Genomic DNA, 25,984 nt, shown 5'->3' with positions numbered 1-25,984 from the left:
TTTTACTTTTTGTTCCTTGTGTTCCTACTCTGCATGAGACTGATCCATCACTCACTTATCAGGTGCAGCATGTGATGCAGACAACAACAATTTGCATTCATATCTTGCTTTTAAAATGGGATCATGTTAGGTATTCCCATGCCTGTCCCTCCTTCCTCTGCCATCCACAATCCCATTCCACCCTCCCCTATCATTCCAAGTCCCACCCCCAATCAATGCAGGGTGGGCAGCAAATTACCCTCATTCTGGAAGGTTAGATTCTCTTTCAAATGAGATCTTACTTTAATCGCTTCTGAGTCTAGTATGGCTTTTTTCAAACCTTATATCATTATGGATGCTATGTTTCTCCAGCACTTTCTGTTGATTCTAATTATCTGCATGTTTGTTTTGCTAAATTGATAGTGAAGTTGAGGCTAGTCTAACATGCTATGTTATACTGGACACTGTGGCGATTAAAGTAACATCTCTCATTTGGAAGAGAATCGAATCTTCCAGAATGCAGGGTTATTTTCTGCCCAACCTGCATTAATGGGTGGGTGGGACTTGGAATGATAGGGGAGGGTGGAATGGGATTGTGGATGGCAGAGGAAGAAGGGGCAGGCATGGGAATATCTTTTGTCATGTCTAACCTTAGACTTATAGAGGCATCACAGACTGAGAGAGGAAATCCCCCAGGGTTACAGTTACTCAAGGCTCACTACACCTGTGAGAAATAAGGTGTTTGTCCTTAGATGAATTATTTCCCTCTCTGTCCCGGAGATCTCACGAGTTAACAAAATGACGGCAGACACGCAGTCCTTGAGTAAATGAGGTGCCAGCAGGAAGGCAGTGTTAAAAAACCACCCATGAAGAAGCAACTGGATCTTTGCCTCTTGCTGAAATGGCCACCCACTCCAGCATGAGGTCATGCAGACCAGAGCATCCCTGTTGCAATCCAGTACTTCCTGTGGGAATTTTGATTGTATTGAGTTCTCTGCTTGATCCATGCCCTGTTCCAGGAAACTCTAATGGCTTCATGAATGGTATTAGCTATGAAGTGCTGGGCAGCATACTCCTCTCTCAAGTCTGAAGCTTCAAGCCCCACTCTGTCGTTGTCAGCACAGAAATCCACCTCTATGTTCCACTACAAGACTAAAGGAGTGCTACGCTGCATTAGGAGGTGACACCTACCAGGTAAAATATTACATAGGCAGGAACTTCAGTTTAATAGTAAATATTGTTAAGGAAGGAAACCTCAATCAGGGTTTCCATTCCAAAGTAACATCTGGTGATTCATTCAAGGGGGAGGTGGTCATTTGGAATGAAGAAGTCCAATTCTAACCATCCATGGTCAATACCTCCTTAAATAGTTTTTTTTTAGGATCATGGGTGACCTACTTTCATTCTGGTTCTAAGCTAGCTGGTATGGTAGAGGTGCTGTCAGCAGATTCTGCCACATATTGGGCAGATGGTGTTTGAAGACTTTGGTAGATGGATTATGCTGTCCCTCTGATACCCTGCCTTCATCTGATGGACCTTCCTGCTGAGTCTCTCAATGTGTTCATTAGATTAGATTAGATTACTTACAGTGTGGAAACAGGCCCTTCGGCCCAACAAGTCCACACCGACCCGCCGAAGCGCAACCCACCCATACCCCTACATTTACCCCTTATTACCTAACACTAAGGGCAATTTAGCATGGCCAATTCACCTAACCTGCACATCTTTGGACTGTGGGAGGAAACCGGAGCACCCGGAGGAAACCCACGCAGACACGGGGAGAACGTGCAAACTCCACACAGTCAGTCGCCTGAGTCGGGAATTGAACCCGGGTCTCTGGCGCTGTGAGGCAGCAGTGCTAACCACTGTGCCACCGTGCCGCCCACAAAGTTCAGTGGAAGAGCAGAAATGATAGTAAGTAAATGGCAGATATTTAAGGAAGTAATTCATGGAGGAGCTATTGGGGGAGATGGAATAGTCTTGGGCTATTTTCCCCTGGAGTGTGAGAGGCTGAGGAATAACCATATAGAGGTTTATAAAATCGTGAGGGGCATGGAGAGGATGAAAAGTCAAGGTTTTTTTCCCCAGGGTAGGGAAGTCCAAAACTAGAGGGCATTGGTTTAAGGTGAGAGGAGTATGATTGAAAAGGGTATGTCTTTTTTTTTGCAGGGGATGATATGTATATAGAATGAGTTGCCAGAGGAAATGGTGGAGGCCAGTGTAATTGCAACATTAAAAAGGCATCTGAATGGGCACATGAATAGGGAAGATTTAGAGGAATATGGGCCAAATGCTAGCAAATGGGGCTACATTAATTCAGGATATCTGGTCAACATGGACACATTGGACCAAAGGATCTGTTTCTGTGCTGTATGACTCAGCAAACATGTATCCCAAAGAGGAAAGATTGAGAGGGATAAATCAACCATGGCTAACCAAGCAAATTAAGCAGGGTATTAAGTTGGAAAAAAAAGCATTTAAGGAGGCATAGTCAGTGATGGCCCCAAAGACTGGGATAAGTTCAAAATCCAGCAAAGGAGCACAAAAGGATAATTAAAAGAGAGAAAAAACACAATGAGGCAAATTAGCAAGGAGCATAAAACTGACTGAGAGCTTCTCTAAAAACTTAAAAAGGGACAAAGGTCTAAATGAACACAGACCTGTTAGAAAATAATTCTGGGAAGACAGTTATGGAGAACAAGGAAATGGAAGAGGAATTTAATCAGTCTTTATGATGGAGATACTTCAAAGAACCCAGTAATATGAAATAATGGGGGGAGGAATTAAGTACCATTTCTAGAGAAGTAGTGTTAGACAAGCTAATTAGGCTAAACACAGAAAAATCTCCAGCCCTGATGACTTGCATCCTAGGATTCTAATAGAGGTACCTGCAGAGATAATAAATGCATTGTTTGTAATGTTCCAAAAATTCTTCAACTCTGAAGAAGTGTCAAAGGATTGGAAACCTATGAATGTGACACCCTTCTTCAAAAGGGAGGAAGGCAAAAAGTAGGGAACAATAGGTTGATTAGCCTAACATCTATTGTTGGAAAAATATTGAAATCAATAATTAAGAAAGTAAAAGCACATTTAGAAAAGCATTATCTAATTAAGCAGAGTCAGCATATCATCATGAAAGGAAATCCATGTCTATTATTAGAGTTATTACTAGGAAGTGTCAACCCAAGGGGATGGAGGGGAACCAGTAGGTGTGTAGTATTTGAACTTCCAGAAGATATTTGACATGGTACCTTGTAAAATATACGATCAGACTGTTGGAGGTCATATATTGGCATGGAAAGAGATTTGGCCAATAAGGAGGAAACAGCGGGAAAATAGTTCACCCCTTAACCTCCTACACGCCAGTGAAAAAAGTCCCAGTATTTCCAGTCTTTTTTTTATCTCAAACCCTTCATTCCCAGCAATGAATATAGTCCCAGCTGACCCAGTCCCTCTTCAAACACCAGCCCTGCCAAGGCAGGAGTCAGTGTGGTGAACTTTGCTGCACTCCTTCCATAGCTAGAACATCAGGTTGATGACTTGTAACCGGTGGGATTCCACAGGGATCAGTGCTGGGTCTGCAAATGTTGTGAGGGACCAGGCCAGACCCCCCTCAAAATGTTTTAAGAAGATAGCCTGGAACTAACTTTTTCTTATTTTAAAGGCAGATGTGAAGTGGGTTTTCCATGTGTGATGTTACTGGCTTTAAGCAAAACACAATTTATTTAAACACTAATAAAAAACGTGGAACTTAGAACAGCTTAACTATTGGAAAACTTAACTGACCTGATACAAAAACTATTACCGATAAACTGTTCCAATACAGTAACATCCGATAAACACACCCCTTGGCAAAAAAGTAAATTCAGACACAGTTTCTTACAGGCAGGAGGGAACAACCCATAGAGAGATTTAAGAGAAAATCAGGAATCCTTCACTGAAGCATGCAGCTCTTCTGGGCTCACACATGACTGCTACAACTAAAAGAAATCTAGAAATTACCTGATCTGGGAGAACTGGCCACTCTCCTTCCATTGTTAAACTGTTAAACTCCCTAAACCCCTCGGCACCTCTGCCTTTATGACCTCTCCAATAAAAACCAAGGGCAAAATAACCCTTTTAAAGTGACAGTGTTGTCACACTATTTACAACATATAGTAAAGACCTTAAGGAAGGAAGTCAATGGATTGTAGCCAAATTTGCAGACTCCACAAAAATAGGTGGAAAGGTAAGTTGCGAGAGGATGTAAATGGTTTAGAGAGATCTATTGATAGATTAAGTGTGCAAACAGTTGGTAAATGGAGTATAATGTAGATAAATTTTGAAATTGTTCACTTTGGAAGGGGGGGCAGATATGCAGTATTATTTAATTGGAGAGAAACAGCAGGAAGCTGCAACAGCAAAGGACTTGGGGGAACTAGTGCGGGATACACAGAAAGCTAGCACACAGGGACAGCAGGTAATCAGAAAAGCTAATGAGATGTGGGCCCTCATTTCAAAAGGGTTGAAGTATAAGAGTAGGGAAGTTTCCTGCAAATGTACAAGGTGTTGGTAAGACCACACTTGAAGTACAGTGAGCAGTACCTTTAAGAAAAGATATCATTTCATTGCTGGGGTTGTCTGTGGGAGTTCTGACATTCCACATCCCAAACTTCATTTTGTAGGTTGGCAGCTGCCTGAGCATTTTACTTTGAGGTTAGTATTTGCATGCCAACTGTGTGACGTTTTGGCCTACTTACCTGAGGAAGGATGTTCTAGCTATGGAGGGAGTGCAGCAAAGTTCACCGCATTGATTCCTGGGTTGGCAGGGCTGGTGTTTGAAGAGGGACTGGGTCAGCGGGACTATATTCATTGCTGGGAATGAAGGGTTCGAGATAAAAAAAAGACTGGAAATACGGGGACTTTTTTCACTGGAGTGAAGGAGGTTGAGGGGTGAACTTTTATTGAGGTTTGTACAATCGTGAGGAGCATAGATACGGTGAATGACAAGGGTCTTTCCCCCAGGTTGGGGAATTCATAACTGGGGGTTTGGTTTTAAAGTGAGGGGAGAAGGATTTAAAAAGGACACAAGGGGCAATGTTTTTACACAGAGAATGGTTTGTGCGTGGAAAGAACTGCCAGAGGAAGTGGTGAATGCAGATATAGTTACAACGTTTAAAATACATTTGGATAAGTACATGAATAGGAAAGGTTTGGAGGGATATGGACCAAACACAGGCATGTGGGACTAGTTGGGAACATGATGGGTGTGACCCCAAAGGGTCTGTTTCCATGATGTCTGACTCTATGATTCTATGACTGAGAGGTCTATCTTATAGAAACCCATAAAATTCCAACAGGGTTATACAAAGTAAATGCAGGAAGGATGTTCCTGATGACAAGGGAGTCAAGAACTACAGATCACAGTGTGAGGATACAGACCATTTGGTATTGAAATAAGGAGAAATGTCTTCACTCAGAAAGTGATGAGCCTGTGGAATTCTCTGCCACAGAAAGTGGTTGTGGCCAAAGCATTGAATGTTGGTTGACTCTTTACTGTCCTTTCGGCAATTAGCGATGGGCGCTAAACGATAACCTAGCCAGCGACATCCCCATCCCGTGAATGAACAAAAAAAGTTTTCAAGAAGGATTTAGGTATAGTTCTCAGAGCTAGAAGGATCAAAGGAATTGAGAGAAAGTGGGAGCAGAATATTGAGTTCAATGTCGAGTGTGGTGCTGGAAAAGTACAGCAGATCAGGCAGCATCCGAGGAGCAGGAGAGTTGCTGTTTCGGGCATAAGCCCTTCAACAGGATTGAGGCTGGGAGCCTTAGGGTGAAGATAAATGGGAGGGCTGGGGGGGGAGGTAGCTGAGAGTACAATAGGTGGATGGAGTTAGGGGTAAAGGTGATAGGTCAGAGAGGAGGGTGGAGCAGACATGTGGGAAAGAAGATGGACAGGTGGGACAGGTCATGAGGGCGGTGCCAAGTTGGAAGGTTGGAACTGGGGTAAGGTGAGGGAGGGGGAATGATGAAACTGGTGAAATCCACATTGATGCCATGGGGATGGTGGGTCCCGAGGTGAAAGATGAGGCGTTCTTCCTCCAAGGGTTGGGTGGTAAGGGAGTGGTGATGGAGGAGGCCCAGGACGTGCATGTCCTCAGCGGAGTGGGAGGAGGAGTTGAAGCATTCGGCCATGGGGCGGTGGGGTTGATTGGTGTGGGTGTCCTAGAGATGTTCTCTGGAGTGCTCTGCATTTATGCATCCTGCCTTCCCAATGTAGAGGAGAACTCATTGGGAGCAACGAATACAGTAAATGACGTGTGGAAGTGCGGGTGGAACTTTGATGGATGTGGAAGGCTCCTTTGGGGCCTTAGATGGAGGTGAGGGGGGAGGTGTGGGCGCAGGTTTTGCAATTCCTGCAGTGGCAGGGGAAGGTGCCAGGATGGGAGGGTGGGTTGTTGGGGGGGCATGGCCCTGACCAGATAGTCATGGAGGGAACGATCTTTACGGAAAGTGGGTGGGGGTGGGGAGGGAAATATATGTCTGGTGGTAGGGTCCGTTTGTAGGTGGCAAAAATGTTGGAGGATGATTCTGTTTGTAGGTGGTGGAAATGGTTGAGTTCAATGACCAGCCATGAGTGGCCTATTGCTGCTCCTATTTTCAATGACTCTAACAAGGTCCAGTGATGCTGAGCCTTGACCTGATATCAAGGGAGTTCAGAGACAATTGGAAGCCCCTTGCATGATGTTAACTCTGTGGAATAAATGAAGACATGATTAGGATACCTTATTAATGAGGAACCAAAGCCTATTTAACAGCATCTGGAGAAAAAGGATCAACCTGCGCCCACACTTTCCCCGTCACCTCCGTCCAAGGCCCCAAAGGAGCCTTCCACATCCATCAACGTTCCATCTGCACTTCCACACGTCACTTACTGCACCCATTGCTCCCGATGAGGTCTCCTTTACATTGGGGAGACTGGACGCCTGCACGCAGAGCGCTTCAGAAAACATCTCTGGGACACCCGCACCAATCAACCCCACCACCCCATGGCCGAATACTTCAACTCCCCATCCCACTCCGGCGAGGACATGCAGGTCCTGGGCTGCCTCCATCACCACTCCCTCACCACCCGACGCGTGGAGGAAGAACACCTCATCTTCCACCTCGGGACTCTCCAACTCCAGGGCATTAATGTGGATTTCACCAGTTTCCTCATTTCCCCTCCCCCCCACCTTATTCCGGTTCCAACCATCCAATTTCCAACCTTCTAGCTCAGCACCGCCATCATGACTTGTCCTACCGCTATCTTCCTTCCCATATGTCCACTCCACCCTCCCCTCTGACCTACCCCCATCTTCATCCACCTATTGCACTCTCAGCTAACCCACCCCTGCCCCACTCCCCTCCCATTTATTTCTCCACCCCAGGCTCCCAGCCTCATTCCTGATCAAGGGGTTTTGCCTGTAACATCGATTTTCCTGCTTCTCAGATGCTGCCTGACCTGCTGTGCTTTTCCAGCACCACAGAAACCAACTTACCTTTCACTGGTCAAATCAGAAAGTGCTGAAAACATCAGCAGGTCTGGCAGGAAAGAGGAACAAAAGTGAGTATTTAAAGTTGACTATGACTCTCCTTCGGAACCCAGTTTCTCCCTGCCTCCCTGAAGTTTGAGTAGAGAATTAGCTGTAACGAGGCAGTGATCCAATACTCCAGAGACGCAGTTGTGAGAGTTTGCCAAGATAATCACCTGCTGCATTGAGTTTTGTGTGTGTTTGGTTGCCTTGGTGACATGTTGTGCATACAGAGAGCCTCACCTGTGGAGGAGCGACTGCTGAAAGGGTAAGAAATCAGCAATAATGGCTCAAACTCTCAACAGAGGACCTGGGTTTCTTCAGGGAGCTTCTCATTGCTTGGTGTGACAAGATGAATTGGAAAGAATTTCCCCACAGTGAGTGGGTGTAAAACAAATCCCTGTTTCCATTTATTTTCCAGTTTGTGTCATAAGTGAGTGAACTTCAATCAGAAACAAGCAGAAAGTGAAGGTGCTGGAGAGAAGATTTGCTGCTTAATTTGTGGTAATTGATGTGATAAAGATTTGTTTCTTCTTTTAACTTTATGATCATTAAAGGGACAATTATAGGCAAGTTACTGAAATGCCTCTCATATCAGATGTGACATGTGACCATAAGATATAGGAGCAAAATTAGGCCATTTGGCCCATCAAGTCTGCTCCACCATTTGATCATGGCTGAGATGCTTCTCGACCTCATTTTCCTGCCTTCTTGTAATCTTTGACTTTCTTACTAATCAAGAACCTGTCTCTCTTTGTCTTAAATACACTCAATGACTTGGCCTCCACAGCCTTCTGTAGCAATAAATTCCACAGATTCAGTACTCTCTATCTGAAGAAATTCTTCTTCATCTCAGTTCTAAAGGGTCGTCCCTTCACTCTGAGGCTGTGCCCTTGGGTCCGAGTCTCTCCTATTAGTGGAAACATCTTCTCCACATCCACTCTATCCAGGCCTCTCGGTATTCTGTAAGTTTCAATCAGATCCCTCCTCATCCTTCAAAATTCCATCGAATACAGACCCAGAGTCCTCAACCGCTCCTGATATAACAAGCCCTTCATCCCTGGGATCATTCTTGTAAACCTCCTCTAGACCCCCTCCCATGCCAGCACACCCTTTAGATGTGTGGCTCAAAACTGCTCACAATATTTAAAATGTGCTCTGACCAAAGCCTTATACAGCCTCAGCAATACATCCCTATTCTTGTATTTCAGCTCTCTTGAAATGAATGTTAACGTAGCATTTGCCTTCCTAACTGCCAACTGAACCTGTATGTTAAGAGAATCATGAACTCAGACTCCCAAGTCCCTTTGAGCTTCAGATTTCTGAAGCCTTTGCTTGTTTAGAAAATATTCTTTGCCTCTATTCTTCCTATCTAAGTGCTTAACCTCCCAATTTCCCACACTGTATTCCATCTGCCACTTCTTTGCCCACTCTCCTGGCCTGTTCAAGTCCTTCTGCAGCTTCCCCACTTCCTCAACTCTACCTGCCCCTCCACCTAGCTTTGAGTCACCTGCCATCTAGATCATTAATGTATAATGTGAATGGTTGCAGTTCAACACTGACCCCTGTGTAACCCCGCTCGTCACCGGCTGCCATCCTGAAAAAGACCCCCTCATCCCCACTCTCTGCCAGTTAGCCAATCCTATATCCATGCCATGCCCCTAACGTTACGGCCCTAATCCAATCTCCTGACACACTGAAAAGTTCCGAATCACTGGGTCACTCACCAAGCTTTGGGATTGCACACAGAATTCTCTGGGCTGCCCCGCATTTGAACTTCAGCAAACAGGACTACCCTGTGATAAGAAACATATGCATTAGGAGGGAGTAGGTAATTCAGCCCATTTTTCACCATTCTATACAATCTCTAAATATCCTTGCCAAATGGAACCCTAACAATCTGGTTTTAACATATTCAACTGGCCTCCCAGCCTTAAATGCTTCTTGGTGGAGAGAGCTCCAAACTGTACTCAACACCGTTTGTTGGACTGCATTCTGGTATCACTCCCTAAAACAGCCTTTAAAACAGCATTTTAAAGGTCAGTCTCTTTAGAACATAAAACCATTCAGCACAGGAAGACGCCCTTCGGCCCATCATGGCTGTGCCAACTATGATGCTATTCCAAACAAATCCCATCTGTCTGCACATAGTCTGAATCCTTCTATTCCCTGCCTGTTCATGTGTCTGTCTCAATGCGTCTTAAACGTTGCTATCATACCTGCTTCTACCACTCCCCTGGCAGTGCATTCCAGCCACCTAACATCCTCTGTGTCAAGAAACTTGCCTCGCACGTCTCCCTTAAACTTTCCCCGTTTCGTCTTAGACCTATGCCCTCTACTATTTGACATTTCCACCCTGGGAAAAAGGCTCTGACTGACCACCCTATCCATGCCTACCATAATTTTAGATATTTCTCTCAAGTCGCTCTGCAGCCTCTGACGCTCTCATGAAAACAATCCAAGTCAGTCCAACCTCTCCTTATAGCTAATACACACTCCAATCCAGGCAACATCCTGGTAAACCTCTTCTGCACCCTGTCTGAAGCCTCTTCATCCATCCTATATTGTGGTGACCAGAACTGCAAACAATACTCCTAATGTGGCTCGGTGGCTCAGTGGTTAGCACTGCTGCCTCACGGCACCAGGGTCCCAGGTTTGATTCCAGCCTCGGGTGACTGATTGTGTGGAGTTTTCACATTCTCCCTGTGTCTGTGTGGGTTTCCTCCCACAGTCCAAAGATGTGCAGGTCAGGTGAATTGCCCATAGTGTTGGGTGCATTAGACAGAGGGAAATGGGCCTGGGTGGGTTACTCTTTGGAGGGTCAGTATGGACTTGTTGGGCTGAAGAGCCTGTTTCCACACTGTACTAATCTAAAGTCTTATAAAGCTGCAACAATGCTGTGGCCAATGAAGGCAAGCATGCTGTATGTTTACCACTTTATTCTCTTGTGTTGCCACTTACAAAAGATATGGTCTTGTTCCTCAAGATCCCTCTGTATATTAATGTCCCAAAACATCCTGCCATTTAGTGTATTATTTCCTCATTCATTTGACCTCCCAAAATGTATCACGCCACACTTCGCCAGATTAAACTCCATCGACCATTTCTTCCCCCAACTTTCCAAATGATCGAAATCCTGCTGTATCTTTTGACAACCTTTCTCACTATCCACAACTCCACTAATGTCCATGTCATCTGCAAATATACTGCTCACACCATCTAGATTTTCAACTGTCATCTATATACCTTACAAACTGCAGAGGTCCCAACTCCAATCCTTGCAGAACACCACTGGTCCATTTAAAACACACCCCTCAACAATGATCCTCTGTCTCCTATAACCAAGCCAATTTTGTATCCAATGTGCCATGGATTCTATGCGACTTGGTCATCTGGACCAGCCTACAATGAAGGATCTTTGTTCTGGAATTCCCTGCCATAACCAGAGGAATTGTTCCTCTCTACCAACCTCGTTGTTCACCTTAACCTACTCCTTTTTATTGTTAATTGATGCAATGTGGACATCACTATCAAAGCCAGTATTTATTGCTCATCTGTAATTGCCCTGGAGAAGATGGTGGTGATCTGACGTCTTGATCAATTGCAGTCCTTGGGGTGTAAGGGCACCCATGGTGTTATTAGGGAGAGAATTCCAGGATATTGACCCGGTGGCAGTGAAGGAACAGTGATTAGGTTCCAAATAGGGATGGTGTGATCAGATGTTTGTTTGCCAGTGTGAAGACAATGGAACAAGTAGCCGCCTTCTGTGCTGTAAGTGTCTATGCATGTGGCTTGGAAGGGAACTTGCAGCTTGTGGTGTTCTTGTGTATCAGCTGCCTTTACCCTCCCAGAGGGTAAACTTCCTTCTTAGTTTTATTATCTCTAAGGTACTAATTCAGGCTGACTGAAGTCACAACGGAGGAAAAGTCAGACAGTGGCAGCAGAAACCTTCCTGTTGATATCCTTTCTTGAAAGTGTTTGTGACATTTTTTCCACAGGTCAACAATCCCTGTGCATGGTGCATGATTGATGTTTCAGAAGGTGCCCAGTGCCATGGCAGCTATGCTGACCAGCCTTAGACCCATGCCACATGGGAGCCAATGGCGGGAGATTGAACCCCTCGGGCGGTCAGAGGCTTTTGTCAGAGGCTCCAGTTCAAAACCGGATGCCATTAACCAGCCAACCAGATTCAGCACATGGACGCCAGTGATCCATAAAGCAGCCAATCAGCAGGTGAATTACAGATAGTAGTGAGGGGCAGCAAATAGAATGGTATTACTCAGCCTTTGGTTTATGAACGAATTTGTTTTAACAACACCAGTGATGACCTTATACCCTTTTACTTTGTACTTTCTCCATGATTTCCCACACCTCAGACCCACCCCCCTCCCCCTGCCAACTCTTCTCTGGCTTTTGATTTTGTTGTTTCATATTTTCAACCAAACCTTTCTTAAACATTGATGCACTTCGGTGCTTCGTTTCTTCTTATTCTTCTGCACCATGTATAGTGCTGAGGGAGCTGCACACTGTCGGAGAGTCAGTACTGAGGGAGTGCTGCACTGTCAAGGGTCAGTACTAAGGGAATGCTGCACTGTCAGAGAGCCAGTACTGAGGAGAAAGTGAGGACTGCAGACGCTGGAGATTAGAGTGAAGAGTGAGGCACTGGAAAAGCACAGCAGGTCAGGCAGCATCTGAGAAGCAGGAGAATCGACATTTTGGGCGTAAGCCCTTCATTAATGAGCCCGGGGGTGGTGAGCTAAATGGCAGGGGTGTGGGACTGGGGGGAAGGTAGCTGAGAGTGAAATAGGTAGATTGAGGAGGGGGTGATGGTGATAGGTCGGAGAGGAGGGTGGATTGGATAGGTGGGAAGGAAGATGGACAGGTAGGGCAGGTCATGACTGTGATACCGAGTTGGAAGGTTGGAACTGGGATAAGGTGGGGAGAGGGGAAATGAGGAAACTGGTGAAATCCAAACTGATGCTGTGGGTTTGGAGGGTCCCGAGGCGGAAGATGATGCATTCTTCCTCCAGACGTCGGGTGGTGAGGGAGTGGCAATGGAGGAGGCCCAGGACCTGCATGTCCTCAGCGGAGTGGGAGAGGAAGTTGAAGTGTTCGGCCACAGGGCGATAGGGTTGGTTGGTGCGGGTGTCCTGGAGATGTTCTCTGAAGTGCTCTGTAAGTAGGCGTCCTGTCTCCCCAGTGTAGAGAAGACTGCATCAGAAGCAACACTGAAGCACTCTGAGGGAATATTACCTTGTCCAAGTGTCAGTGCTGAATGGATGCTGTATTGTCTAAGGATCAGTACTGGGAGAGTGCTGCATTGTCAGAAGGTCAGTATTGAGGGAGTGCTGCACTGCCACAGGGTCAGTACTGAGGGAGTGCCGCACTGTCAGGGGGTCAGTATTGAAGGAGTGCCGCACTGTCGGAGGGTCAGTACTGAGAGAGTGCAGCACTATCGGACGGTCAGTACTGAGGGAGTGCTGCGCTGATGGAAGGCCAGTACTGAGGGAGTGCTGCACTTTCCAAGGATCAGTATTGAGGGGTGCCGCACTGTCAGAGGATCAGTACTGAGGGAGTGCTGCACTGTCCAAGGGTTAGTACTGAGGGAGTGCCGCACTGTTGGAGGGTCAGTATTGAGAGTGTGCAGCACTGTCTGAGTGTCAGTACTGAGGGAGTGCCGCACTGTTGGAAGAACAGTACTGAGGGAGTGCTGCACTGTCCAAGGATCAGTACTGAGGGGTGGCGCACTGTCAGAGGATCAGTACTGAGGGAGTGCAGCACTGTCGAGGGTCAATATTGAGTGAGTGCTGCAATGTTGAAGTTATCACCTTCCAGCTACCTACTAGCTGGTATGTGCTAGGTGTACTGAAGCCTGTACTAACGGTGCATGGGGATGTGGTATAAACTCTGTGGCTCAGCCTTCAGTTCAACTGAGGAACATCCAATGGGGTTGTGCAGAGTCCTTCATTTATTTCAATGGGCTCGATCATGTTACCTGGTGATGTGACATTTGGTAGAATGTTCTTTTGCTGTTTCTAAAAACAATTGTAAATATTCAAAAGATTTGTGCTGCTGCCTGTAGATTTTTGCAGTGACTGTAATTTTGTTGGCTGGCCAAATTGGTATTTGACACAAGAGCTCCTCCTGCAGGTCTCACTACCCATTACACCCTCCTCTGCCTCTGACGGTATTGCTCCTCTCATTACACAATTTAATGTTAAGTCCCCATAGCAATAACGCAGTGAATCTTCTCCTCTTACAGCTCTTTGATGAGAGAGTGGCTCTGGTAAGTCATTGGTTTGACCTGTGGACCGACAAACAGAGGAAACGGTTTATACAGAGTCTCCTAATGCGCTGCAGTAAATCGCTGCTCAGGTAAGTGTGATCAAAACCCAACCTGACAACTTAATAGTAGTTCACGCTGTTTTTAACATTGTTTCTGTTTTGCATATTTTGTTTCCGTGCTGTGTTATGTTCCTATGTGTCCCTGAGGCAGGTGTGGGAGGTGCAGCCTAGCCTGAAAAGGTCCCATTTGACAGATTCATTACTGCTCCAGTGAACTGTCCAAGCTCATCCCAGGGTGGTAAGATGCCCCATGAGAATATGTGGAAGGGGAAATATGACGATGTTGTCACTTTAAAAGGTTATTTTGTCCTAGTTTCGTTTTTGAGGAGAGATTGCCAGGTAAAGTTGCTGAGCTGTCTCTAAGTAAGTAAATGATTTCTGAACATAGTACACAGAATAGTTCAGCACAGTACAGGCCCTTTGGTGTCCATGTTGAGCCAACCTTTTATCCTACTCTAAGATCAGGTTAACCAAATATCCATTTGCCTATCCAAGAGTTGTTTAAATATCCCTAATGTATCTGACTCTACTACCACTGCTGGCAGTGCATTCCATGCACCCACCGCTCTATGTGTAAAGAACCTACCTCTGACACCTCCTCTCAACCTTCCATCAATCACCTTAAAATTATGCTCCCCTCATGACAGGAATTTCCACCCTGGCTATCCACTCCATCTATGCCTCTCATCAGCTTGTACATCTCTACCAAGTCACCGCTCAGCCTTCTTCGCTCCAATGAGAAAAGCCCTAGCTCCCTCAGCCTTTCTTCATTAGACATGCCCTCCAGTCCAAGAGGCATCCTGGTAAATCTCCTTTGCACTTTCTCTAAAGCTTCCACATCCTTCCTATAAGGAGGTGACCAAGTTTGTGAGGTCTTGGCATTTATTTTAAAGTCAGAACGATGGAAGCAGCCTGGGTGTGGCCAACTCTCACAGACCAGGCTTTTTTTTAGTTTTTAGGTTTAGTTTTAAGCAGAAGCTGTTGGGGGCTCAAAAGAGTTGGAATCTTCAATGAATATCTTCTAGCTGCTACTGCCTCTGACTCTTATCTTGATGCTTTTTCCTCATAGATTCGGGAACTGCATCTGAGAATCTGTGTCTGAATTTGCCTTTTTTGCCAAGGGGTGCGTTTATGGGATGTTACAATATTGGAACAGTTAGTTAGTAATTAATGGTGGCCCAGTGGTTAGCACTGCTGTCTCACAGTTCCACGGACTCGGGTTCAATTCCTGCCTCGGGCAACTGTCTGTGAATGTTCCCCTCATGGGTTTCCTCCAGGTGCTCTGGTTTTCTCCCACAGTCCAAAGATGTGCAGGTCAGGTGAACTGGTCACGCTAAATTGCCCTTAGTGTTAGATGCATTACTCAGGGGGAAATGGGTCTGGGTGGGTTACACTTTGGAGGGTCGGTGTGGACTTGTTGGGCCGAAGGGCCTGTTTTCACACTGTAGGGAATCTAATCTAATAGAGACTGTATCTATTATTCAGTTAAGCTTTCCAATAGATAAGTTTTCTAAATTCCTCCTTCTTTTGTTTGTATTTTAACTGCAATGTTTAAATGAATGTGTTTTGCTTAATGTCGAGTAGTTTGGTCAGTCACATTGCATCTGGAACACAGCACTTTACACTTGCCTTTAAAATGAAAAAAAGTTAAGGCCTAGGCTTCCTTCTTCAAATATATTGAGGGGGTTTGGTCTGGACCATGACAGAAGGCAATAGAACATTCAGCTGATCCAAACTGTTCCTCCCACAACCCAGAACAACCTGCTCAAACTCAGTACGAAGGTCACACCTAGAGGCAGATGCTTGTGTCTGTTTCTGTAGTTGTATTTTTCATGACAAAATATTGCCTGAGGCTACAGTTTATGAGGTCATCACTCTGCACAATTGTGGCCAAATAGGAAACTCCCATGCACTTACTGAATGTTACCATGGTGGCTCAGTGGTTAGCACTCCTGCCTCATATTGCCAGGGACCTGGGATTGATTCCAGCCTTGGGCAATTGTGTGTGGTGTTTGAATGTTTTCCTCGTGTCTACGTGGGTTTCCTCTGGGTGCTCCAGTTCCCTCCCATTGTCCAAAGATATGCCGGTTAAGTAGATTGGCCGTGTTAAATTGCCCATTGTGTCCAATCATGTGCAGGCTAGGTAGGTTAGCCACGGGAAATGTGGGTGGATGGGTGTGGGGGAGGGGGTGATCCTCTTTGGAAGGTGGTTGTAGACTTGAAGGGCCAAATGGCCTCTATCTACACTGTAGGGATTCTATGATCAGGCATACTGGAACAATTTAGAGGCTAAGAATCAACCAGTTTGGTCACATTATGAACTGTGGCCATCAAGAGATGGATAGAGCTCTTAGAGATAGTGGAACCAAGGGTTATGGGGATAAGGCAGGAAAAGGATACTGATTGTGGTTGATCAGCCATGATCATAACAAATGATGGTGCTGGCTCGAAGGGCTGAATGGCCTACTCCTGCACCTATTGTCCATTGTCAAACCCAGAGTTCCTTGCCCAGAGGTAGAGATACTAATGACCAGCACCAGAAAACCACCTATGATCACCACTCGTCCACTTTAATCTACTAAGGAAAATTATCATATTAAAAACTCCAGAGATAACTGGTAAAATCTCCAGCCCGTTCACCTTTTGGTGCAAGTTCTTGTATAAATGCTTTAGCATCCTGGAGCAACATTGTGATGATGTCACAGAGTTGCTCCTCACTGGCCCTAAATAGTATAGTGTTGGTGGAGTTAAGGAAAGGAGAAATAGATGCCAGCCGAGCCAGGGCTTAAAAGTCTAGCTGTGTGAATGTTAAAAACACAAAGAGAGAATCACATGGGCGTAGACTGACTAGCTATAGGCAGCGTCTATTGTGCAATGTTTCTATACTGAAGCAGTAAGTATAGAGCCTTCTGTATCCCTGAATATCAGTGTATTACCATTGTTGGTATGTAACCAGGCTTTAAATGGTCCCATCAATGTCCCAGTGGAGGGAATCCAGGCAAGCAGCGATGATGTTATGGTGAGAGAACCAATTGCTAAGGGTTCATGAAAGGAACATTTCTTCACCCAAATGAACCTGGCATTACCAAGCTGCTGGATGCTGGGTGTCAATTAGAGCTCTCAAGACTGAGACTGATGGATTTTTATTGGATAAAATTGTTAGGGATAGGGAAACAAGGCAGCTGAGTGAAGGTAAGATACAAATAGTGATGTAATCAAATGATGGGGCAGTCTCAACAGGATGAATGGCTTTCTCTTGTCCTTACTGTTACGACATAAAGACGGTTTCTGATTATTGAGTGTAAATGTAGGGGAATGGGTCTGGGTGGGTTGCTCTTCGGAGGGTTGGTGTGGACTTGTTGGACTGAAGGGCCTGTTTCACACTGTAGGGAATCTAATCTAATCTATTGAAGGAATTTGAATTCAATATATGTTGTAACAATGTTGCTATCTCCAAACCAAAAGATCCAAGTTCAAATCCCCAGCACACCTCATGGATCTGAACAGGTTGATTAAAAAACATCAAGTCCAGTATCAGGAAGAATAGAGGAGCTGGGTATTGTGGTAGTATCTGTAGCTCTGGACCAGGAGACATATATTCATGTTCTAGAGGGGCAGAGTAATATCTCTGAACAGGTTGATTGGAAAATATATCGAGGAGTAATGGGGTTCTTATGTCCACACAGATTCATCCAGAAATGGTTTGCCGAGACTATCCCAGTGACCAGCCTTGATTTCACCACAGTCCTGCCACGGTTCCTGTCGCTTTACATCTTCTCATTCCTGAATCCCAGAGAGTTGTGCTCCATCTCCCAAGTTAACTGGCACTGGAGGTTTCTGTCAGAGCAGGTCAGCAATTCCATTCTCGCACTTTCCCAATGACTGCACTCCCATGGAATCCGGTGTGAGGCTCGGGATGGTCATCAATATGTAGGAGATTGGACGTTGTCAGTCCCCAAATTAGAGACCACCACATACTGAAGCTTATTGGGAAGGTCAGCCAACGGCACTCCGGCTCCCTTCACCTTCTTAATAATGCCATATCTCTGAGTGAGTGAAGATCCTTTTGTTGAACATCCCGGAGGGAACCTTAGTGGGGACACTAGCACACGAGACCCTTCAGCCCATTGTCTCTTTCCAATGGGGAATTCCCCCAGCTATTACTTTCACTCCTCATGAAGCTCTTTGGTATCACAAGAAAGGGTGGGTGTTGGGGAGTGGGGCATTGATGGGACCATTTAAACCTGGTTTTGGACAACATCCTATAGTCATGAATGTCCAGGGAGAGGCAGAGGTGGGGCAGTGAATCTGCTGGAGAGGTCATTAGGTGCTCTGCAGAATCCATTCGGTTATAAGCCCAGAGTGTTCTACCTCCTCACTAACATTGGGATATGGCTTTAACAGATACATTTGGTCCTGGATTTTTTTATTAAGAAAGGTTGAGACAGAGGGTGACAAGCAGTCTGATTCAAAACCCATGAAGTAAACAGCTTGTGAGGCCTTGGGATATTTTGCTAAATTTGGAACAACAGAAGCAGCACAAATTGTGTGTGTGTGTGTGTGTGTGGGGGGGGGGGGGGGGGGGGGGGGGGTCAGGCTCCCACAGAACCCAAGAGTTTTACTTTCAGTTTTGCAGTAGCAGTTACTGGGGTCTTGAAGCTGCAGTCCATCTCTCCCTGCTACTCTCTCTCTGAGTTTTCTCTTGATGTTTTACCTCCTGGACTGGAGTTGCATGTGAGACAATCAAATTTACTGAACTTGCCTTTGCCAAGGGTGTGTTGATGGGATGTTTCTATATATTGAAACAGTTACTGTTTAGTAGTTAAATAATTTATTATTCTGTTTAGTTTTCCAGTAGAGTTCTTTTATGATATTTTACCTATAGTGTATGAATAAAGTGTGTTTTGCTTCAAGCCTGGTAGTTTGACCAATCAAAGTGCATCTGGAACACAGTACCTGGTGCTAGCCTTTAAAATAAGAGAAAGTTAGGGTCCAGGCTGTCCTTTTAATATTTGTTGAGGGGGTTTGATCTGGTCCATAACACTGTGAGCCTGGACAAGGAGATGGCCAAGATGCTTTTCTTACTTGGTTGAATGCCTTCCTAACCCAGCTTGGAAATTGGACCAATTCTTAGTGGTATAATGTGATAAAAGATAGAGGAAGTTCCTGACATTTTAACTTCCACAAGTTGCCTCTTCCCAAACTACCTTTCCTGGGTTAAATTGTGAATCTTTGAATGCCTTCCGAGAGTTGGTCAGAAGTCCCATGACATCAGATTATAGTCCAACAGGTTTATTTGAAATCACAAACTTTCGAAACGCTGCTCTTTTGTCAGGTGGAGATGCCTTTTAGATTTACAAGGATGTCGCCGGGGTTGGAAGGTTTGAGCTACAGGGAGAGGCTAAACAGGCTGGGGCTGTTTTCCCTGGAGCGTCGGAGGCTGAGGGCTGACCTTATGGAGGTTTATAAAATCATGAGGGATACGGATAGGGTAAATAGCCAAGGTCTTTTTCCCGGGGGCATAGGTTTAAGTTGAGAGGGGAAAGATATAACATGAACCCAAGGGGCAACATTTTCACACAGAGGGGTGGTGAGTGTATGGAATGAGCTGCCAGAGAAAGTGGTGGAAGCTGGTACAATTACAACATTTAAAAGGCGTCTGGATGGGTATATGAATAGGAAGGATTTAGAGGGATATGGGCCAAGTGCTGGCAAATGGGACTAGATAAGATTAGGATATCTGGTTGGCATGGACGAAGGGTCTGATTCTGTGCTGTATAACTCTATGGAATGTGGATAAATGTGAAGTTATGCACTTTGATGTGAAAAATAGGAAAGAAGGGTATAATTTAAGCGGTGATATATTGGGAAGTGTAGATGTTCAAAGGGAATCTGGGTATCCTTTTACATCAGTCATTGATATTAAACAAGTAGGGGCATCAAGTAATCAGGACGGCAAATGATATACAGTATTGACCTTCATTGCAAGAGGATGTGAGTTCAGAAGTAGGGATGTCTCACTGCAATTATACCGGATCTTAATGAGACTATATTGGATCATCATGTGCAGTTTTGGTTTCTCCTACCTAAGAAAGCATTTACTTGTCATAGAGGAGGGGATGGCAGGACTGTTAGACATGAAGAGATTGGTTTGACTGTGTTTATGTTCATGGGTTTGGAGGGTTAGAGGGGATCTGATTAAAACGTATAAAATTATAAAAGGGCTGGACAGACTAGATGCAGAAAGGTGTTTTCCCTTTTCCCTGGTTGTGGAGTCTAAAACCAGAGGCTCAATCTCAGGATACACGGTAAACCATTTAGGAATGAGTTGAGGAAAAGATTTCTTTACTCAAAGGTGGGAGGCAGGATGACAATATTGAGCTTGATGATCAGCCATGATCTTATTGAATGGTGAAGCAGGCTTGAGGGGTGGAATGGCCTACTCCTGCTCCTATATTCAATGTTTCTATGTTTTGCTGCGTAGGACAACAAATGCTGGTCTTGTAATGGAAAAGGTGCGCCTCCCTGTTGTGTTTTGTCAGGATTGCCTCTGGATGCCCAAATGTGTGAAACGAGGCTGGTTCCTGCCGTACACACCCCCTGACCATGAATATGGGGCATGGAAACGCCATTATGTGGCGTGTGCCTGCAGCCTGGACTACCTCACCCCAACAGAAACCGCTGAGATGTACGGAATCCTGGAAGAGCCCAAGAAGAAGCTGGAGGGCAGTGAGGACAAGTGGAACGAAAGGCTTCTGAGGAGGTTAATCCAGGACAGACTGGCTGGGCAGAAGAGTGAGTAAAACTGAGGCATCTCATCCTCTCCTGTCCTCGGTCAATGTCTCTGATTTTCCTGTTCCTCCATTTGCAGCAATGTGAAAGGTGACTGATGGTGGGTGAACAAGACAGGGCATACCACACTGGAGGAGGGTGAGGGGACCAGGATGGGAGGGTCTGACAGCATCTGAGGAGCAGGAGAGAACATGCAAGAAGGCCTTTAGAGTGATATTCTTGACTTATTCCAAAATTTCCACCATAGCAGCTGCTGGAATTTAAATTCAATTAATTAAAAGTTAAACTCGATGATGGCGACTCTGGCACGATCACCATCCGGTTCACTCATGCCCTTCAGGGAAGGAAATCTGCCGTCCTTAGCCAGTCTGGCCAACATGTGACTCCAGACCCACAGCAATCTGGTTGACTTCACTGCCCTCAGAAATGGCCTGGCCAGCAGGTGAGTTAAACGCCAATTAGTGATGGGCAACAAATGCTGGTCCACCCACATCTGGTGAAAGAATAGACGTAACAAATATGTCTTGGCCAAATTTCTGTTCAATGGCAATTTCTATTGATGCACCTTTTGGGGCGTTTTATTGGGGTAAAGGTGCTTTATAAATGCAATGTTGTTGCTGTTACGACACTTTATCACTCGCTAATTCTCTGCCTTAAACCTTCAGAGGAATTATTGAGGTCCCGACCCCCTTGGTTGAGTGGAAAATGGAATTCTCACCATCGGGATAGAAGATCCCAGGCAGTGTTGGGGCGCCCTCACCTCAGCTCCACATTATTGCAGCTGACAGTAACACCGAGGAGTTTTAAAGAGGGAATACACAGTTCGTACAGGGTATGGAACGGTGCAGGAGCAACATGTTCACATGCACGCGTGGAATTTTTAAACCCACAGACAACGTTCCCCTCTGTTTAATTTTATTCTAGGATAAAACCCTCCAGATGAATGTGACTCTTTCCCAACTCCTGAGGGAGGAGATCCGATCGCCAGGTTTGTGGAGTCCGGAAGTGGAGAAAAGGCAGGTGCTGGGATCGCTCCGAATGCTGAGTAACAGGTTGGTGAAGAAGTACAGAGGAGACTGACTGGCTGAGCAGTGTATGTATGAAGTCTAGCGGGGTGTGTCACGCCCAAGAGTCCGGCTGCGTTGCTGCGGATACAGTCTGGCCGTGTTTGTGTGTGTCCATGCATATGTGCCCACGTGTGTATTATGTGTCTGTGACCAGGTATGAGTCCTTGCATGTGTCTCTGTGAAGGTCCACATGTGTTTCCATGTGGTGCACGGTGGCTCAGTGATTAGCACTGCTGCCTCACAGCGCCAGTGACCTGGGTTCGATTCCACCCTCGGGCGAATGACTCACCGTGTCTGCATGGAGTTCCTCCGGCTGCTCTGGTTTTCTCCTACAAGCCCCTTGTCCATGCCAACCAGATATCCCATATAAATCTAGTCGCATTTTGCCCATACCCCTCTAAACCCTTCCTATTCATATACACATCCAGACGCTGTTTTGATCTACAAGGATGTTGCCAGGTTTGGAGGGTTTGAGCTGTAGGGAGAGGCTGAATAGACTGGAGCTATTTTTCCTTGGAATGTTGGAGGCTGAGGGGTGACTTTATAAAGATTTATAAAATCATAAGGGGCATTGCTAGGGTCTTTTCCCCTGGGATGGGGGAGTCCAAAATTAGAGGGCGTGGGTTTAAGGTGAGAGGGAAAAGATATAAAAGAGACCCAAGGGGCAACTTTTTCACACAGAGGGTGGTGTATGAATGGAATGAGCTGCCAGAGGAATTGGTGGAGGCTGGTACAATTCCTTTACCTGGTCTGGCCTACATGTGACTCCAGACCCACAGCAATGCCAGGTTCATTCTTAACAGTCCCCTGGACATTTAGAGATGGCCAATCAATGCTGGGCTGGCCAGCGACTCTCTCGTTCTGTGAATGAATAAAAAACGTCTCTTGAGACGGTGGATGACTTTCTTCCACTCCGTGTCGTAGGCAGATGGACTATAATGTGGGGAAATGTGAGGCTGGAAGAAGAGAGGAGCTGAATATTATTTAAATAGACTGCAGAAAGCTATGAAACAGAGTGATTTGGGAGTCCTCATCCATGAATCACAAAAAGCTAGCATCCAAGTTCAGAGGGTAATAGGGAAGGCAAATGGAATGTTGGCCTTTACTTCAAAAGGAATGTCATATAAAAAGAGAGGTCTTGCTAAAACTGTAGTAGGCATTAGTCAGATCACAGGTGGAATACTATGAACAGCTTTGTTCCTCTTACCTAAGGAGAAATATATAGCCACTGGAGGCAGTCCAGAGAAAGTTCACCGGGCTGATCCCAGGTATGGAGGGACTGCCTTCTGAGGAGAGGTTGTGTAGGTTGGGCATGTACTCATCAGAGTAACACAGAATGGAAGAGGACCTTATTGGAACACATCCTTAGGGATTTCATAGGAAACACAGGTTCTTAGGTAGTTGGAAAGGGTAGATACGAGAGATTCCTTCCCCTTGTGGGAAAGTCTAGGTCCTGAGGGCACAATCTCAGAACAAGCTGTTGCACATTTAAGGCAAAGATAAGGAAGAATTTCTTCTTTCGGTGGGTTGTGAATATATGGAATTCATAACAGCAGAAGCTTGTAGAGGCTGGGTCAGTAAGTATATTCAAGGCCGAGAGAGACAGATTTTTAAGCAGAAAGGGAATCAAGGGTTATGGGGAAAACTGGAGTCAGGGATGATCAGATCAGCCATGATGTCATTGAATGGCGGAGCAGACTCCATGGGCCAAATGGCCTGCTTCTGCTCTTACACAGAGTCATAGAGATGTACAGCACGGAAATTATAGAGATGTCCAACCTGTCCATGCTGACCAGATATCCTGACCTAATCTAGTCCCACCTGCCAGCACCCGGCCCATATCCCTCCAAACCCTTCCTATTCATATAACCACCCAGATGCCTTTTAAATGCCGTAACTGTACCAGCCTCCACCACTTCCTCTGGCTGTTCATTCCATACACGCACCACCCTCGATGTGAAAACGTTGCCCCTTAGGTCCCTTTTATATCTTTCCCCTCCCACCCTAAACCTATGCCCTCTAGCTCTGGATCTTCACTCCAGGGAAAAGACTTGTCTATTTACTCTATCCATGCCCCTCATGATTTTATAAACCTCTATAAGGTCATCCCTCAGCATCCGTGCTCCAGGGAAAACAGCAACCTATTCAGCCTCTCCTTATAGCTCAAACCTTTCAATATCCTGTAAGTCTTTTCTGAACCTTTTCTCTTATTGTACAGTGCAATGCTGGATCCCCATACTCTGACACCGTTGGGGCAGGCAGTGTGTGAAGTCAGAGGGTGGGACATTGAGGGTTGTCACAAGCCCCTTCTGCTTAGCTTCCACCTGGGCCTCTCAAGCTGGTTGGCACCTACATGGATGCTACTTCTCCAGTTCTGGCATGCTCGGGTTAGACCTTCCCATGGGCATTGAGCTGGTATTGTTCTGGTGAATCTTCTCAAGCTGTGTTATACAGAACGTAGACACCGTTCCTCTCATGGGCCACCCGAGAGCTTGTTGTCAAGACGGTTATTTCTTGGTTAATGACAGGAAAAGCCTGGCTGGAGGAGGGAGCTACCCTGTACTGCCTCACACCGAATCTGCACGACCAGCAGGGAACAGCTCTGACCAACCACGGGTCATCCTCATATCATCCAGGATTCCAGCCTGGGAGGTAAGGGTTATTCTGAACCGGGGAACATGCTGGGAGTGGCGAGGGCATGTGGGGGCGAGAGTAGGGTGGATGGAGGTAGGAGAGGGGAGGTTCTGAATGGAAATACAAGGATCTGTTGATTGGTGTCTTAAGATAGCTAATTCCTGTGATGTTCAGGCCCAGCCTGGATGGGGTGTTGCTGAGTGAGAGTCAGGATCACAGGCAATCCAGAAGGCCTGAGAGATCAGCAAAACAGAAGTATTTTCAATACAATTATAAAGCACCACCACCATCACCTCACAGGACAAACAAAAGCACATCACAGCCAGGATAGTTACCTTTGATATGTCCTCACTGTTGGAGACAGTGAGGACTCCAGATGTGGGAGATCAGAGTCGAGAGGAAGGTGCTGAAAAAGGCCTGATGAAGAGCTCATGCCCGAAACATCGATTCTCCTGCTCCTTGAATGCTGCCTGACCTGCTGTGCTTTCCCAGCACCCCGCTCCTGACTATGTAGTTACTGTTGCGATGCAGAATTGAAGCCCAATTTGTGTCCAGCTGGATCTCACAAGGAGCAACTGTGTTTGGACAATAAATATTGGGCAGGATGCTGTGGAGAACGTCTTTACTCTCTGAGGAAGGGTTAGAAAAATGCAGAAGGAGATCATTCAGCCCATTGGGTCTGTGTTGGCTCTGTATACAGTAGCTGGAAATGTGTTGCTGGAAAAGCGCAGCAGGTCAGGCAGCATCTAGGGAACAGGAGAATCGACGTTTCGGGCATTAGCCCTTCTTCAGGAATGAGGAAAGTTGGTCCAGCAGGCTAAGATAAAAGATAGGGAGGAGGGACTTGGGGGAGGGGCGTTGGAAATGTGATAGGTGGAAAGAGGTCAAGGTGAGGGTGATAGGTGGGGTGGGGACGGAGAGGTCGGGAAGAAGATTGCAGGTTAGGAAGGCGGTGCTGAATTTGATGGATTTGACTGAGACAGGCTGGGGGGAGGGGAAATGAGGAAACTGGTGAAATCCGAGTTCATCCCTTGTGGTTGGAGGGTTCCTAGCCGGAAGATGAGGCATTCTTCCTCCAACCGTCGTTTCGCTGTGGTCTGACGATGGAGGAGTCCAAAGACCTGCATATCCTTGGTGGAGTGGGAGGGGGAATTGAAATGTTGAGCTACAGGGTGGTTGGGTTGGTTGGTCCGGGTGTCCCAGAGGTGTTCCCTGAAACGCTCCGCAAGTAGGCGGCCCGTCTCCCCAATATAGAGGAGGCCACATCGGGTGCAAAGGATGCAATAGATGATATGTGTGGAGGTACAGGTGAATCTGTGGCGGATATGGAAGTTTCCTTTGGGGCCTTGTATACAGTATACAGTAGTCCAGTCAGCTCCGTTCTCCACTCTATCCCTGCCATTTTATTTCCTGCAAGTATCAACCTGATTTTCTTTGGAAATCATTGACCATTTCCACATTCCCTGCCCTCACAGGTAGTGATTGCCACGTTGTTACTGAACACAATGGAAAACATTTCATCCTCACCTTCCCATCTGCATGCCTTGTGACACCCATGTGCCCTAGTCCTTATACCATCAGCTCAAGGGAGCAGTGTTTCTTTGTCAACCTTAC

General features: G+C 46.0%; 1 protein-coding gene across 1 annotated transcript in view; it reads left to right on the top strand.

Moving 5' to 3' along the window:
* Positions 1-13,746: 13,746 nt before the first annotated feature.
* The window catches only part of ect2l (epithelial cell transforming 2 like), a 53,903-nt gene continuing 41,665 nt past the window's right edge, over positions 13,747-25,984 (top strand). The window contains exons 1-6 of the mRNA XM_043695341.2: positions 13,747-13,907; positions 17,564-17,726; positions 20,420-20,672; positions 21,335-21,501; positions 21,594-21,721; positions 24,265-24,388. Coding sequence (XP_043551276.2) covers positions 13,747-13,907; positions 17,564-17,726; positions 20,420-20,672; positions 21,335-21,501; positions 21,594-21,721; positions 24,265-24,388 — 996 coding nt within the window. The remainder of the gene's footprint in view (positions 13,908-17,563; positions 17,727-20,419; positions 20,673-21,334; positions 21,502-21,593; positions 21,722-24,264; positions 24,389-25,984) is intronic.

This window comes from Chiloscyllium plagiosum, unplaced genomic scaffold (genome assembly GCF_037043375.1).
Source record: "Chiloscyllium plagiosum isolate Xiang-an unplaced genomic scaffold, Cpla_swu_hap1 HiC_scaffold_10, whole genome shotgun sequence".
NCBI classification, from domain to species: Eukaryota; Metazoa; Chordata; class Chondrichthyes; order Orectolobiformes; family Hemiscylliidae; genus Chiloscyllium; species Chiloscyllium plagiosum.
Note: the sequence above shows the minus strand (reverse complement) of the source record. Positions and strands in the feature narration are given on the sequence as shown.